This window comes from Phacochoerus africanus, chromosome 3 (assembly GCF_016906955.1).
Source record: "Phacochoerus africanus isolate WHEZ1 chromosome 3, ROS_Pafr_v1, whole genome shotgun sequence".
Classification (NCBI taxonomy): Eukaryota; Metazoa; Chordata; class Mammalia; order Artiodactyla; family Suidae; genus Phacochoerus; species Phacochoerus africanus.
The window spans coordinates 182,825,362-182,843,110 of NC_062546.1; the positions used below are offsets into that span (position 1 = coordinate 182,825,362).

The following is a 17,749-nucleotide window of genomic DNA, read 5'->3' on the forward strand; positions in this document are numbered from 1 at the left end:
TTTAAAAATTCATAATACCAACATTGAAGAAAGTAAATAGGTGAGATTAATCTGAAATACTAGCATTTCAATATGTAATCAATATAAAAATAATGAGATAGTTTACATTTTTTCATACCGTCTTTAAAATCCAGTGTGGGGGAGATATTCATGGTTTTAAAAGTCCTCTCAACCACCCAGATTGCTCACCGGACTTCCATCTCTTCAATACTCAGCCTTCTACCATCTCGCTGGTTCCTCCTTTGTCCACTTACTTCTCCTTCACTGTGCTTTCCTTCCTACAATTGCTCAGAAGCAAGCCAGCAACCAATTACTACAATAACAAACAAAATGAACAATAAAATATCCTTTTATTATTTCATGGAGACTGACCTTTTTTTTTTTTTTTGGTTGTTTGGGCTCCAGAAGACACCCATCCTCTCAGAGCTTCTATACCAAAAAGCTTATTATATTCAACAAGGATGTTTTCTATCCTAAAAGAAATTCTGTTGTCATCTGTTAAGATATATATATTGTTAGTCTGGATATATTAAAAATTAGGATGCATGCCCTAACAGAAAAATAGGAAAGATAATACAGTTTAGGAAAGGAGGATTGGATTTCAGTTGAGAAAGTAGGGAAGGAGAGCTTCTTTGAGGAAGAATAACATTTTGTAGAATGTTAGCTAGGCATAAATTGTGGGGGAAGAGCATTTCAAGCAGGGGGACATATGAAAATATGTGCAGAGGTTTGGAGATAGGAAGGAGTTTGGTGCTCTGGAAGAATCAAAAAGTGGCCAGCATGGCTACATCTTAAAAAGGAAAAGGAGACACAACGGGATCGGAGTTCCCGTGGTGGCTCAGCGGAAATGAACCTGACCAGTATCCATGAGGATGCAGGTTCGATCCTTGGCCTCACTCAGTGGGTTAAGGATCTGGTGTTGCAGGGAGCTGCGGTGTAGGTTGAAGACATGGCTTGGGTTTAGTGTTGCTGTGGCTGTGGCTCAGGACAGCAGCTGCAGCTCAAACTTGACCCCTAGCCTGGGAACCTCCATGTACCCATGTGCAGGGAGCCGAGAAGATGCAGGGACTCAACAAAAGGACCTTGCCTGATGGCAGAAAAACCTGAAGGCAGGTTCCTAACCAAGGAAGGGAGCTCACCTGAACGGTACAAGCCAAAAGTGGGCTTCTGGTCAGGATGAATGGTACAAGCCGAGGGCAGGCCTCAGGTTACACAGCTCTCATTTTGATGTTGATTGGGAAGAATTGGGGCTTTCCTGGGAAAACAATTTCCATGTTTGCACCAGAGAACATGGATTGTTTCTCAGGTGACCTAGTCTTTCCTGTTGTTTTATTTGTTATTCAGTTTTTCCTCAGTCTTGCTTGATTATTTACTTATTATTCTTATTTTCCATTCTTAATTTCCTGTGGTGATTTGTGATTTAACAAAATTACAACAATAATATAATAAGAATTTCATCCTGAAGGACTTTCCCCTATTTAAATCCAACTTAATTAAAACATAGTGTTCTTCTACTAACTAGTTACACAGTAAACTTTAGAGTTAGGATTTTAATGAGGTTCACAGAAGTTAAACATATATTATTCATGACCAAAAGACACCTAGCTATGAGTTATAGAAGGTTTTAAGTGATAGCTAGTTAAGTTGGTTTATATTTTCTTACACTGTCTCCTTGCCATAACGCTTTAAAGATAAGCACCAGTCTAAAAACAAGATTTGTGAATGACAAATTCTTGTGTCTGTGACCTCTTCAACTTGTGGAGATTGACTGGCCATGGGATGATTTGTACTGAGTCTCCTCCTTTCCACATGATGTATTGTACCTAGTTGCCCTTAAATTGTACTCACTAAGTTTAGTTAAGATAAAGATCTTAGAACGTGATGTTTGGCTGCTGTACCATGTAAAAGTTAACCAATGTACTTTTAACACTACGATGTAATCTGTAGTTAGAAACTGTCTATATAATCAACCACTTATGCCAATAAAATTTGAGCAGTCCAGCGCCCTGAAAGAAGGGACAAAGAGGCTGTCTCCGTTGCAAAAGCCGACTCGCGTCCCTCTCCTTCAGGAAAAGTGTACACTCCCTGGCTGCCGGAGCTGGCCTCCGGCACCCATGGGTGTGACAATGGAAAAAAAAAAAAAAGAAGAAGAAAAGAAAGGGATGAAGGTGGAGACATAAGCAGGGGCCAGATCCCGTGGGACCACATGACTCCAATTTTAGGTTCCTGGCTCTTCTGTAACAAATGAAATGACTTCATGAATTATTTTTTTTATTAAATTTTGATTTTATTGATGTTTAAAATGGAAACAGTTCTGTCAAAGCTGGCAAACTTACACACAAACGCACACACACATATTATATAAACCACCTTCCCTGAGGGCCATATAATTGGCATTATTACAAAGTCCATTTTATAGCCATATATATGATTCTAGGTCAGCTGGGTAATTAGATGAAAATTACCTTCATATTCATTTCCCCTCCACAGGAATGTTGCTTGCAGAGAGTCCTAGAATATGAAGCTTCTGCAAGAGCTTAAAAAAATGTTGTCTGCCAGCAGCACATGAATTCTCTCTGGTCTTTCAGGATTTGCATCTGCCCAGCTGACACGCCCATTTCCCCCCAAGAACAAGCAGCTTCTGGCTCTGCCCTGCGCCTTACTGTGGCAAGGCACTGCAGCAGAACATCCAAGTTCTGTTTACCACCAGGGTAAACTGCCCTTCTGCAGCGTTCTGGGAGAAGGCATTCTGGGGGCTTCAGTATGTCCTCGTGTATTTACAGGTACTGAAAATGACACACACACACATTCTAGACATTGTGCCCACTCCTTACTGCTGATGTTAATTTGGCTTTTGGCACTTTACACATCACAATAGATTCATGTATTCATGATTATGTTCATTCCGTTATTTCTAAAAATAAATTATTTTCTTTGCTCTCCATATTCTTCCTACCCGTGACAACCTTCCTTTTCTTCTCCACTCTTACTTTTCATCTACTAATAACCATGCCTTTTAAGCTGCCTTTTTATTGAAAGTAATAAATTAAGACATTCAGGTAGTTTCACCTTTGCATAATAATCAACAACATATGCACTAGCATGCTCACAGTGTTGAGTAGACAGGAATTCATTTCAGTAGCAACAGGCTAGCCTTACAGAACTGTAACTTTACAATACAATACTTTAAAATTAAGATACTTTAAGTAAGTTGTATCTTCTGTGGCTCTTCCTCAAAATGAAGCCATTGGCCATTTGCTGAGATTGAGTTTGCTGGAGGCACTAAGACTCTAGCCCATCATCCTGTGAGTCAATGCTTATGGTGGAACTTTGGCTACTGGTATCGGCAGTTTCATAGCACTTTTGGTCTTTGGCAAAGTTGATGAAAACCTGATTTTTCAAGGGAAATAAAGCCATTAGTACTTGGTAAGCCAAAGGAAAAAATAAGGTGAATTCCCACACACATACACACACGTGCACACAATGCGAGAGCAAATAAGAAGAAAACTAGATTTCACAGGGGCATGCCCAAACATACACACGCACTCTCACTAGCAGTCCTTCCTTCAGATATTGAAATTTAACTGGGGTCTGAAAATAATATCTATATCTACAACTATAACTACATTTACAATAAAAATATAAATCTAAAGTGATAATGAATATATTCAGCCAAATATTTGCATATATATGATCTGCAACAATATCTTCCAAGTATAAACAAGCAGCCCAACCCAAGCCCTTATCAAATGTTCGTATGATGCTGCTGTTTGAGAAATTTCACTAGTTTTAAGAGTTAATGCACTAAAATAAAATTTGTATAGAAAGCTCACATTAACATTACGTTCAGTCAACTGATTATTTAACAGGCAGTCCTTTATGACTTTGTTTAAAATCATTAATTCTATTAGTCATAGATTCATCTAGAAAGTATAGTCTATTTTGTGCCAGACCTGATGCTCGCTATTGGTTACAAGTCAAGGGATAAATCTTTTGTGTTGGCAAAGCTATAATTTTCTTAACTCCCCCTAAAAAATTGTCTATAACATGCAGCATTATTCAGAGGCCTCTATAGCCACACTTTCAGATCCATTCCAGTGACAAGTACAATCAAATGTTCTATATATCAGATTAGTTGAACTGTATAAAACTAAAACAGTGCAAAGATGACGAAGGATGCCCCATGAAGCCTCGAGTTATTGAATATAAATATAATTAAGACAGATGAACGAAACAAACGAATGCTACATTTACCATTCTGGTTGCCTGAATCTAACGGAGCTAAGGCTTTGGCACCATATTCTCACTAGATATTCTCACCCTCCCCTAATCCAGGGAGCCAATCAATAGAAATGTTATTTAAGAAACCTTCCAAGGAGAAAATGAGGAAAGTATTAACAGCTATTTGTTTTGTAGGTGAAAATAATTATTGCTTTACATGTTCATGTAACCGATGGGTACAGATGTCTTATAGAAGGAAAAAAACTTCTTTTCTCCATAAAAAATAGTTAATGCTTTTCACATTTTTTTTGAACATCTCAAAATGCACTTAGGAATAAATTAAGCTAAGTTTTTCAGGTACAAAATTAGATATTGCGTCAATTAAAAACAAACTGAATGCCATTAAAAAGCAATAATCAGGAGTTCCCGTTGTGGCTCAGTGGTTAATGAATCCGACTAGGAACCATGAGGTTGCGGGTTCGATCCCTGGGCTTGCTCAGTGGGTTAAGGATCCAGTGTTGCCATGAGCTGTGGTGTAGGTCGCAGACGTGGCTCGGATCCTGTGTTGCTGTGGCTCTGGTGTAGGCCAGCGGCTACAGCTCTGATTCGACCCCTAGCCTGGGAACCTCCTTATGCCGTGGGAGCGGCCCAAGCAATGGTAAAAAGACAGAAAAAAAAAAAAAAGCAATAATCAGAAGGTATAACAATTCATGTGATGTTGTACATATGGATCATGGTATCCAACTTACCTCCTCCAGAGTAGTCTGACTCACTAAGAAATTTGTGATATTTAAAGCAGTCTTATTGGTTTCCAGCAAATCAAAAATGTTTGCTACTCCTCCTGCTGTGACCGGTACATGATACTCTAGCATGCTGAGGTGCTGATCCTGTGGGAACCAAAGGGAAAAATGTATTTATCAATGTTTGGTAATAAAGGCTTGACTAGACATAACTTAACCAAGAGCTCAGAATATATTGAAATTCATTCCACTGAAAACGATACTACAGTGTAAATAAAGGGTATGTTTTGAAACTAACAGCATTCGAAGATTGACAATGTTTGGTAATAAAGGCTTGACTAGACATAACTTAACCAAGAGCTCAGAATATATTGAAATTCATTCCACTGAAAACGATACTACAGTGTAAATAAAGGGTATGTTTTGAAACTAACAGCATTCGAAGATTAGGTAAAAAGTTTCACGAATGTCACAGAGAAAACAAATTAAAAAGCTAATGAAAATTTCAAAACATTCTACATTCATGCACACTTATAAAGTCATTATAGCGTTGACTAGAAAAAAATATTGTGGAATGGAATTGCAGATGTCAGAGGATGCTTAGCTGACATAAGCTTTTTCAGAGATCATTTTCAGAAATTCCATTGTTTTAAATGTTAGAATTGTTATAAAAGACTAAGGATTGGCTATTCAATTTATATTGGCTAAAGTTGCCAGATTTCAAAAGCATTGTCTAGGAGGCATTTCATTTAAATAATGCCACACTCTTTCTTAACTCAATCTAAAATTCTTTAAAAAATTCTTTTCAGGAGTTCCCGTCGTGGCGCAGTGGTTAACGAATCCGACTAGGAACCATGAGGTTACGGGTTCGGTCCCTGCCCTTGCTCAGTGGGTTGAGGATCTGGTGTTGCCGTGAGCTGTGGTGTAGGTTGCAGACGTGGCTCGGATCCCGCGTTGCTGTGGCTCTGGCGTAGGCCGGAGGCTACAGCTCCGATTCGACCCCTAGCCTGGGAACCTCCATATGCCGCGGGAGTGGGCCTAGAAATGGCAAAAAGACAAAAAAAAAAATTCTTTTCAATTTATTTAGTTCACAGTATTACCATAAACTTTGTAATCTATTCTTATTTCCTTGGAGTATCTTTAACACCTTGCTTTTCTGAAGCAGTTTCTCTTCATCACACCACACCTGCTTTCCTTTTACACTATCATTTGGTATAATCATCTTGTATAAGTTACCTGCACATCAAAGATGCTATAATGACAACTTTTTCAAGTGCACTTAAATATGTACTATGTGAGATTTATATGCAAATATCTGTGTGTGTTCATCCTGTTGATATACATATCTGCAAGATGGAATTAATTGAGCAATGTTTCAGCTAGCAAGGGATTTAAGAACACAATTTCCAAGCAACTCTGCTCAAAACTTTGTGTGCTTATCTTTCAAATGAGGAAAGCAGAGGAGATAATCTCTTCTAGCTGTGACATTTTGGAACAACTCTGTAATTTTTTTATTCTAGGAAGAAATACTCTTGGTCATACGTATCTGTCATCCCTCAGTTCCGAAACATATATGACTAATAAACTAGTTAAGTATACAAATTGAAAACTAATACAATATGGTCATAAAGTCTTTGTGATGAAGAAATAAAGGTATGTAAAAGGACTGTGTTACTCTTAAGTCCCTACAAAAATATATAGCTACTTTGAAAATTTTATTTTCATACTAAGTATGCTTCAGAGTATCTTAAGCATCTTGAACTAATAAATATATTAAGACAAATAATAAAGCTATGGTCACCTTGAAATAAATAAACATCCACTAAGATATTAGATTATGACTGTCAAAACCAGTCAAGATAAAAAGGCAGGGCAGTCTCTTACTTTTAAGTATGTTTTTGGAAAGTGCAGCTGCATGAACCTTGTGAGGGCCTCCATGCTCACTTTGGTATTCTTCAAGTGAACTTTGACAGTAAATCCTCGTCCAAACCTAGAAAGAAGTGCAAAATATGACATGAGTTATGTTTTGCTGAAAGAGCTCCCTGGAATTCTAGATAATGAAACAAGACCCAAGCCGACCATTATAGTCCCTTTTCCTGTAGAAAGACTATCATTTTGCCATAAAAGTTCGGAACATGTTGCAAAGTGGAAACAGTACACTGCCATGACTTTTTCTTTATTTCTACCACTATACAAAGTCAGATCTTTTGGACAAAAGCTGCTTTAGAAAAGAAAATATAAAATCTTGGCTTTCTTTGGAATCCATGAATTAGTAACTGATGTCAATTTCTTGGGCTTAAATACTTTCTAATTTAAAACAAAGAAGATCTTGAGAGGCAAGTTATTGGAGATTTGGTGTCAACTGTAAAGATTCAAGTCACTGAGGTTTTTAAAAATAAACAATACATCAACAGGCTATTAATTAAAAAAAATTCAATCCTCAGTATGATAAATTAACTTTAAGATGAGTCAATGCTTGAGTCAAGCATGAGTCAAATGCTTCTCTATTCCAGTTTTACTACACATTGCAAGATAGGCTACTGAGATAATCTTTGAAGGCGAGTATGGTACTGTGGGATTGACTATGCTACTCATGTGTGAAAGAACGCATTTCTTCTTCACCTGCTCTTAATATGCTGCAATGATCCAATACATTGGAACCTTCCATTCACCATAATGGCCAACCTGGTACAGAGAGCTTCACATTCTTCCATGCTGAAAAGACAGAATCACATCAGCATTCTGAGCACAGAAAACTGGGTTTTAAGTTCACAAGCATAGGCTTAACTTTTTCATTATGGCACCTAAGAAATACTGTTTGAACTCCCTAAAATGTCTTTTCCCCTGCAGAACAACAAAAAAATCTTTTAATGTAAATTAAATGTCTTCACATAGAGTTTATGACTGTTTCTTCTCAAATTTGAGGCCGTCTCTCTTACCTGGAAAGCCCATTTTATCAATCACAGTATTTCTTGTAAGTGCTTTGACACTTTGACTCAAGAACTACATTTTGGCACATTTTGTTTCCAAAATAATATTAGGCTTATTAGGCTTTTTTCATTATGCCTTATACTCCATATTCGGTTGGCTTTTTTTTTTTTATTGTAACTAGTTAACCTGTAATTGATTACATAATTCTAATTTATTTCTTGGACTATGATAACTGAAGGCAATCTTAGGTATCACCATGTCCACTTAATACGAAAGTTAATGGAAATTAAATAATTGGCTTCAGGACATACAGCGTGCTAGGGTAAGGCTAGGATATAGGATGTAAACAAGTCTCTTGATTCTAAACATATCTAGTCCTTTTAATACTATATGATAATTATACTGAAAGGATGAACCTTTCAAGGTCAACTTATTAAAAAGGCACAGATAAAATGCATTAGTAGTAGAATTCAGCAGCGTCTCTGCAATGGGTTAAAGGATCCTTTGTTGCCGTAATTGCAGCTTGGATCTGGTCCATGCCCTGCCTGGGGGCGGCCAAAAAAAAGAAAAAAAAGAAAGAAGATGCTTTGGTAGCTTTTTTACTTAATTGTTTGGAAGGGCCTACTTCATGCAGGAACTATTTCTTAAAGGACTAGTAGGATTAGAAATTGTAGAGTTTGTGAAAAGACCAACTCCAGGAGAAAGCACAGCTGAAGAAAGGGCAGGATGATGCGAGGGGGCAGTGAGTATCTGTAGAACTGGGAGTTGCTCAGACTGACTGATAAGAGAGGGTTTCGTAGTGAAAAAATACGGGAAATTCAGATGAGGCCACATAATAAAAGGCCTTGCATCCTAAGCTGAGGGATGCTGAACTATATGTGATAGGTAATAGGGAGTCGTAGTTGAGTTAGGAGGGCCATAAGTCACCAGAAATTTGTTTTTTAAAAGATTGCTTAGGCCCTGTCCCACCAGAGGAGCAGGAGTCTCACCACGGTACCTTTCTGACTTGCTCCCGTGACTGTGAGAACAAAATAGTTCAATTGCGGACATTCATAATCGATGTACATTGCACAGGATTACCTTTCCCCGTCTATCATCCTAACATTGTGTCATCTGATTAAAGTTCCCGCACTCTATTTACCTGTGAGAAGTGAGTATGACTGAGCATTTATTTTGCACTTCTTCTGAAATGATCTTCCAGAGGTGCCGTTTTGACTTAGGATCCATCCCAGAGCTTGGCTCATCCTTAATAGAAGTTACAAGAAGAATTTATCAAATTAATTAAATTTTGATGGGGTTCTTTACATGAATCATTGCACCTCCCTTACTTAGAACAGAAATCACTTTTTGAGTTCCTGTGACTAACTTGTATTATACTTAATAGGCTTCTTTCTGCGGCTGTCAAAAAGCTCAAAATTAACCATTTAAAATTGTCAATCTGTTTTAAAAAGTGTCTCACTGAAGTTGACACCCTGTTCCTTTATACTTGTTTCTTACATTTCTCTGGAAAAAATTCTGCTTCAATTACTGACAAAGCAAGAGTTTCTACATTTACTACTACATTGTCACATATGTATTTGAAGCTCCATCAACAAGATTGCTATCTTGCTCCTAATGGCAAAATTGTGGCTACGAGTGAATAATGTCTTATGTGAAGCACAGAGAATGCAATCTGATGTTTTTGTTATTATGATTGAGGTGTATTTTTAGTTTTATGTTATTAATTGAAATTTAATACTCCTTGCAGAAATAAAAAAATTTGCAGAAATTGCCAAATAGAAAGATACAAATTATTTAACCAAATTTTATTATCTTACTTGATAATAATTAGAAATTTATAGAAAGATGCAAAGATAATACAGAGATGTCCTGTTTGCCTTTTGCCCAATTACCAGTGATTACAACATATATAGTTACATGTAGTACAGTATTAAAACCAAGAGTTTGAGATTGGTCCAATGGGTTATATAGTTGTCATTTTATCACACGTGGATTTGTATAACCACCACCTTAATCAAGATTCAGACAGCTGTATTATTACAAAGATCTCCCTTGTTCTGTGTTTTTTTAGTCACACCCAGTACCTTTCCCCAATGGTCCCTAATCCTTGGAAAGCACATATTTTTTTTTCCATTCCTGTAAAATTTTGTTTTGAGAGTGTTATAGTAATTGAACCATATACTATATGACCTTTGGAAATTGGCTTTTTTTTTTTTTACTCAGCATAATGTCCTTGAGATTGATCTAAATTGTTGTATGTATCAATAGTTCATTCTTTTTTACTGCTTACTAGTATTATTTTTAAAACAATTTATTATGGTATAGTTGATTTACAATGTTGTATTAGCTTCAAGTTTATAGCAAAGTAAATCAGCTATACATATACATACAGCTATTCTTTTTTCCCATATAAGTTATTACTATAACTACTTTTTTTTTTACTGCCACATCTGCAGCATATGGAAGTTCCCAGGCTAGGGGCGAATCAGAGCTACAGCTGAGGCCTACACCACAGCCACAACAACACTGGATAAAGCTGCATCTGCAACCTACATTCAGTTTGCAGCATCACCAGATCCTTAATCCACTGAGCAAGGCCAGGGATTAAACCTGCATCCTCATGGAGCAAACGTCAGATCCTTAACCTGCTAAGCCACAGTGGGAACTCCTAAATTATATTTTAAGGTATATGATGTTTTAAAAAATTGTTCAAGGAAAGTTTTGTATGGATATATGCCCAATAGTGGGATTGCTGGGTCATATGGTATAAGGGAAAAAAAATAAAAATCATTATATATAAAAAAAATTGTTCAGACATAAAATTAGAAATGTATCAATGGAAAACTTAAACAAGCAATAATAGATCCTGACAGATAATTTAAGAAAAATTATGGGGTCAAGATTACATAAAAATTAAAAATGTATATTTGAAATGGGAAATATGCATATAGGCTGCCAGAGTTCTGTTTTTATAGCAAGGGATTAAATTTAAAGAAAGAAATGAGTGTTAATTTGGGGAAACAATAAAGGTTATCCTGTCATTGTTCCTGTTTTGAAGACAATGGCGTGTATAGTAAATGCATATAAAAGAAAATACAATTATCTTTCTCTTATAGCCTGATTTCACTTCATCTCATTAATACCCAATATTTGCATAGAGCTTTTAACATTTTAGAGTGCTTTACATTTATTATCTCACAGGGGTGCCTAAGAATTGTTTTCTTCAATTTAAGGGACACTTAAACAATTGAATTCCATTATGAGCATCGATTGGCAGGAATATAATGTATTATCAGCTTCCGGTATTACAGAAAGATGGGTTGTGCATTACTCTGTCTGGGCGATTCAAATGATTTGGTCCTCTATGTTACTTAATCCCTGGAATAATGTGGTGATTTATATCTGGTGATTTTATTGCATATAGTTAAGCCTCTTTTGGACATTGTAAGTCCTTGAATGAAGAGGATCTTCCAAAATAAGGGCAAGCTTATTGCTCTGAAATAAACACTTCTCATAATGTTTGGCCTGGGGAGCAGAATGCTATGTCACGTCTAGTGTAATTTATATTTCCAGGTGATCAATTTAATTTTTTCAGCTCTTAATCAAAATGTAAATGTGGCATGTATTTCTTGCCTCCAAAAAATTCAGATAAAATAGAATGACATATTGTCAATTGCATCCCAGGCTAGGTAACTCCTATTTTTAAGCAACAAGGAAATAACCTTTTAGCACAACACACTGTCCTAACAATGCATATTTACTTTTTGGTAAAAGTTGGAGAATGTGTTAGTTTATCTGATCAACTACTAATAGAACTGATATCTTCAATCACTGCGAATCTAATTGTCATAATTTTACTCACTCATTGGAATATCCTGAACTTGTTTCAGCTACTTCTTATTCCCATGTTTCCTCTGAAAGCAACTGAGCCACAGCCTCAGACTAAAACATTTTTGAGGGCATACTGTTGTGGCAACAACTTATTGCTGATATACATTCCCTTAACGAGACAGTGTGTGTAAAGCGCTCTGCAAAATAACCACCACATAGTAAGACCTCAATAAATGCTTATTGCATTAATGATAATGAAATGTTACACATACAATTAGATGTGTGGTTCTAATTATGTAGCAGCCTTGTTCACAATGATTCTCTTACCAGCAACAGAATGGAAGGTTTCCCTATCAAGGCCAGTGCAGTGGACAATTTTCTTTTTGTGCCGTAACTGCACATAGAGGTAGCTCTGTCCTTGTAGGGCATCAGGTGAAGTCTCCCAAGGAGCTTATAAACAGTCTGTGGGTGGAAAATAAGTCTTAGGTTGATTTTCCTTTGCCAAAACTCTTAAAGCATTAAGTGGAGAAAAAAAAAAAAACAAACCTACTCATGAAGAAATACATAACACCCAAATTTAAATTTTAAATTCAACATAAATTTTAGTTTTATTTTCAAAGGCCCACTTAACAATTAATAGTTCATTTAAAGAAATAAAAGCAATTCTGTGGTGGCTTGTTCTATGGGATTTTTTTTTTCCCCAAGTACATGTGTGTGTATTTACAATTGTTCTTTCTGTTGCATTAACACAGGATTTCCTTGTAAAGCTTCAAAGAGCTTAAATAGAATTCATCCCTTCACAAGGCAGCTTTCTTATTGATTGTCATCACTGTTTCATCTTTCTTACTATGGGTTGAGTTGTCAGAAAGCTTTAGGTCTATTTAAAGCTGACCCAGTATCAAAACTTTGGTGTATTAATTTAGGAATCTTGGGTTTTTGAGGCTATTTTTGAGGCTATTTTTGTAATTAAATAGCCTTGAAAAATAGTGGAATCCTAGGAGGACTTCAACAAGTCCCTGAGGGTTGCAAAAATAGAGAAAACTGGCCTGAGGGTTAGCCATTCCATTAAAAAGACAAATAATTGTAGTGAGGAACAAAAACCACATTAAAAAATCAAATTGGAAGCTATTCTATTTTACTTAGGCAGTTTGTAGGTTATTCTACGTTTCAATACCTATCTGAACACTAAATTATGTACAGGCATCAACAACCAAGGCTAAACCCAGATCCTAAGGCAAATGCCATTCTTTATTTGATAGTTTTTAAAAGGTAACTGAACAAACATGGGTCAAGATGTCTCTAAAGCTGAGTTTATGGGTTTGCATATAACATACACAATCAAACTAATACTGTGTCCATTGTCACTGTCAGGAGAAAAATGTCATAGTTTTCCAAATGTCAACTTGGTCTTGAGGGTGAGTGGATGGGAAGGAGAAACAATAATAGTTTTTAAATGAACTTGTTTTTCACATTTGTACTTACTTCCTTAATATCTTTCTCTGGAATTCCATGTACCCTAGCATAGAAATACAGATGTTCTTCCACAGTTACCAGGTCGTCCAAGGCATCTTCCTGAGGACAGTAGCCAATTAATGAGCTGTGAGAGTCAACGTGAGCCAGAGATCTGAATTGAGAGAATCAAAAACACAAATTAGTTTCAGAAGATGTTTCCCTCCTAGTCCTCAAATGTTGGGAGAGTAGCTCTATTTTGGTCATGGTGACTGGTGATTCTGGTAAAAAGTTAAAACAATCCCACCATCCTAGTCACACTTAACAGTTTAAAAATTTTCACTCACTTGAACAGCTTTCTTTCCCTTAAGGATTTAATAATATAACCACAACATAACAAATAGTTCATTTTAATTATTTTTCTCACTTAATTAGGTTTGTTTGGTAATTTGAAGCATTTGTTTTTCATACCCAGCCTTATTTTTGATCAGAATGTTTCCACTTGAAGGAATTATGTCTCCAGTAAGCATCTTGAAGATGGTGGTCTTTCCTGCTCCATTTACCCCAAGAAGGCCAAAGCACTGGTTTAAAGGAGGGAAAAAAAAAAAGATGTAAATTTTTTGCTTCCATGAAAACAGCAATAATTTGAATTTGAATACAAATGCCAGTCTAGGAATTTGCTTCTGACAACTAATGTCTTTATGCTCTCTTTCAAAAAGGCATGGAAACTAAGAGTTGAAAATAGCATGCTGGGGATTAAGATGGTGGATTAGAAGGACTGGAGCTCACCTTCTCTTATAAAAGCAATGAAATCACAACCAACTGCTGTATAGCCTTCAACAAATAGACTGGAGGCTATCAAAAAAAAAAAAAAGATTTGATACTCCAGAAGACAAAGTGGAGGCCACATCGAGATGGTAGGGGGGGATTATGTGATTTAAGAGACCTTAAGTGACCCCACACCCAGGTGGGTGGTCATATAAAATAAACCCAAGGAGGAACACACTGAGATACATATTAATCAAACTAACCAAAATTAAAGACAAAGAAAAAATATTGAAAGCAGCTAGGGAAAAGAAACAAATAAAATACAAGAGAACCCTGATCAAGTTATCGGCTGATTTTTCAGCATAAATTCTGCAGGCCAGAAGGGAGTGGCCAGATATACTTAAAGCAATGAGAGGATAAAACCTCCAACCAAGAGGTTATTCTACCCAGCAAGACTCTCATTCAGATTTGAAGGAAAAATTGAAAGATTTACAGACAAGGAAAAACTAAGAGAATTCAGGACTGTTGGAGACCACTGAACCGCTGAACTCTGAAGAAAGCAAACTTAGAGCAAAAGCATGATAAGCCAAGGAATGCTTGTGATGGCAAAACCCAGATAAGCATGTCTGCTGACGCAGAACTCTAAATTGCAAAGTCTCCTGTCAAAATAAAATAAGGGGCTTATACATTAACTATGTTGTTCTTTAGGCAGCTGCACTATATCCTAGATGTATACACCTGTGGCTTTTATGCTAGTAGTCTCCCTAAATCTCACTAACAGATAGCTTCGACACTCACTATGCCTACTCTTGCTCACTAATCTAAACATGTCACTTTCCCTAATAAAAGTCTTGTGGGCTAAAGTCTAGGGGCCTTTGTTCAGAGAAACAGAGTGCCTCCTGGTCCCCACTTTTAAAATGCAAAAGAGTCTCTTGTGTTTTATATGCCACGCCATCCCTTTTCTAGGATCTTCCATTGATCTGCAGCGCAAGATAAAGCACAGGACCACTAAGCCAGCTTTACAACAAATAATAAAGGAACTTCTCTAGGTGGAAAAGAAAAGGCCACATCTAGAAACAAAAACCTTACAAATGACAAAGCTCACCAGTAAAGGCATACATATAGCAAAGGAAGGAAATCATCAACACACAAATATGCTAACAAAATCAGAAATTGTGAGAAGAGGAGGATATGAATGCAGGATACTGGAGATGAATTTGCAATTAAGAGACCAAAAACTTAAAACGATCTTGTATATATGTAGACTTCGATATCAAAACTTCATGGGTATTGCAAGTCCTAGCCACAACAAACTGACAAACAAAAGAAATAAAAGGTATCCAAACTGGAAGAGAAGAGGTAAAACTGTCACTTTATGCAGGTGACATGATACTATATATAGAAAACTCTAAGGACTCCATACAAAAACAACTTGAATTGATCAACGAATTCAGCAAAGTAGCAGGACACAAGATTAACACTCAGAAATTGGTAGCATTTCTGTATACTAACATTGAAGTATTAGAAAAGGAATACAGGAGTTCCTGCCTTGGCACATTGGAAAAACTCCAACTAGGAGCCATAAGGTTGCAGGTTCGATCCTTGGCCTTACTCAGTGGGTTAAGGATCCAGCGTGAGCTGTGGTGTTGGTCGCAGATGTGGCTTGGATCCTGCATTGCTGTGGCTGTGGTGCAGGCCAGCGGTATAGATCAGATTGGATCCCTAGCCTGGGAACCTCCATATGCTGTGAATTCAGCCCTAAAAAGCAAAAAAAAAATAAAAAAATAAAATAAAAAAAAAGAGAGAGAGAGAGAAAAGAAAAGAAAAGAAAAGAAAAGAAAAGAAAAAGGAAATACAAAAATACAATACCATTTAAAATTGTATCGCCCCAAAATTAAATACCTGGGAATAAACCTGACCAAGGAGGTGAAAGATTTATATGCTGAGAACTATAAAACATTAATCAAGGAAATTAAAGAGTATTCAAAGAAATGGAAAGATATTCCATGCTCCTGGGTTGGAAGAATTAATATCATAAAAATGGTCATACTACCCAAAGCAATCTACACATTCAATGCAATCCCTATTAACTTACCCACGACATTTTATACAGATCTAGAACAAACAATCCAAAAATTTATATGGGGCCATAAAAGGCCCAGAATTGCCAAAGCAATCCTGAGGAACAAAAACCATGCAGCAGGCATAACTCTCCCAGACTGTAGTATTACAAAGCCACAGTAATCAAGACAGTGTGGTATTGGTACCAAAACAGACATACAGACAAATGGAACAGAATAGAGAACCCAGAAATAAACCCAGACACCTATGATCAATTAATCTTCAACAAAGGAGGCAAGAATATAAAATGGGAAAAAGATGGTCTCTTCAGCAAGTGGTGCTATGAAAACTGCCACATGTAAATCAATGAAACTGGAACACATCCTCACACCATGCACAAAAAATAAACTCAAATGGCTTAAAGACTTAAACATAAGACAAGACACCATCAAATGCCTAGAAGAGAACATAGACAAAACATTCTCTGACATCAACCTTACAAATGTTTTCTCAGATGAGCCTCCCAAAGCAACAGAAATAAAAGCAAAGATAAACTAATGGGACCTAATCAAACTGACAAGCTTTTGCACAGCAAAGGAAACCATAAAAAAAAAAAAGACAACTTATAGAATGGGAGAAAATAGTTTCAAAATGATGCAACTGACAACGACCTAATCTCTAAAATATACAAACAACTTATACAACTCAACAGCAAAAAACCCAACAACCAATAGAAAAATGGACAAAACACCTGAACAGACATTTCTCCAGAGAAGATATACAGATGGCCAACAAGCACATGAAAAAGTGCTTAATATCACTGATTACTAGAGAAATGCAAATGCAAATCAAAACTACCATGAGATACCACCTCACACCAGTCAGAATGGCCATCATTAATAAGTTCACAAATAACAAATGCTGTAGGGGGTGTGGAGAAAAGGAAACCCTCCTACAATGTTGGCTGGAATGTAATTTGGTACAACCACTGTTGTATGGAGGTACCTCAGAATACTAAATATAGAACTACCATATGACCCAGCAATCCAACTCTTGGGCATATATCTGGACAAAACTTTCCTTGAAATAGACACATGCACCTGTATGTTCATTGCAGCACTATTCACAACAGCCAAGACATGGAAAACACCTAAATGTCGATCAGTAGATGAATGGATTAAGAAGAAGTGGTATATATACACAACAGAATACTACTCAGGCATAAAAAAGAACAAAGTAATGCCATTTTCCACAATGTGGATGGAGCTAGAGACTGTAATACTAAATGAAGTAAGTCAGAAAGAGAAAGACAAATACCATATGATTTCACTTATATCTTGAATCTAATATATGGCACAAATGAGCCTTTCCACAGAAAAGAAACTAATGGACTTGGAGAACAGACTTTTGGTTGCCAAGGGGGAGGGGGAGGGAGTAGGATGGATGGGGAATTTGGGGTTAATAGATGCAAACTATTGCCTTTGGAATGGATAAGCAATGAGATCCTGCAGTATGGCACTGAGAACTATATCTAGTCACTTGTGATGGAGCATAATGGAGGATAATGTGAGAAAAAGAATGTATATATGTATGTGGGACTGGGTCACTTTGCTGTACAGTAGAAAATTGACAGACCACTCTAAATCAGCTACAATGGAAAAAAAATAAAAATCATAAAAAAACACTTCACGCATGGTAACTGCAAACCAAAAATCTACAATAGATACATACACAAATAAGAAAAAGAA

General features: G+C 36.6%; 1 protein-coding gene across 1 annotated transcript in view; it reads right to left on the minus strand.

The window, feature by feature from the left end:
* Positions 1-2,290: 2,290 nt before the first annotated feature.
* ABCA12 (ATP binding cassette subfamily A member 12) overlaps positions 2,291-17,749 on the minus strand; it is a 200,405-nt gene continuing 184,946 nt past the window's right edge. Inside the window, exons 46-53 of the mRNA XM_047773427.1 lie at positions 13,644-13,753; positions 13,206-13,347; positions 12,051-12,185; positions 9,034-9,137; positions 7,584-7,676; positions 6,846-6,951; positions 4,971-5,108; positions 2,291-3,390 (exon numbers count right to left, since the gene is read on the minus strand). Of these exons, the coding sequence (XP_047629383.1) occupies positions 3,283-3,390; positions 4,971-5,108; positions 6,846-6,951; positions 7,584-7,676; positions 9,034-9,137; positions 12,051-12,185; positions 13,206-13,347; positions 13,644-13,753 (936 nt within the window). The 3' untranslated portion in view covers positions 2,291-3,282. The remainder of the gene's footprint in view (positions 3,391-4,970; positions 5,109-6,845; positions 6,952-7,583; positions 7,677-9,033; positions 9,138-12,050; positions 12,186-13,205; positions 13,348-13,643; positions 13,754-17,749) is intronic.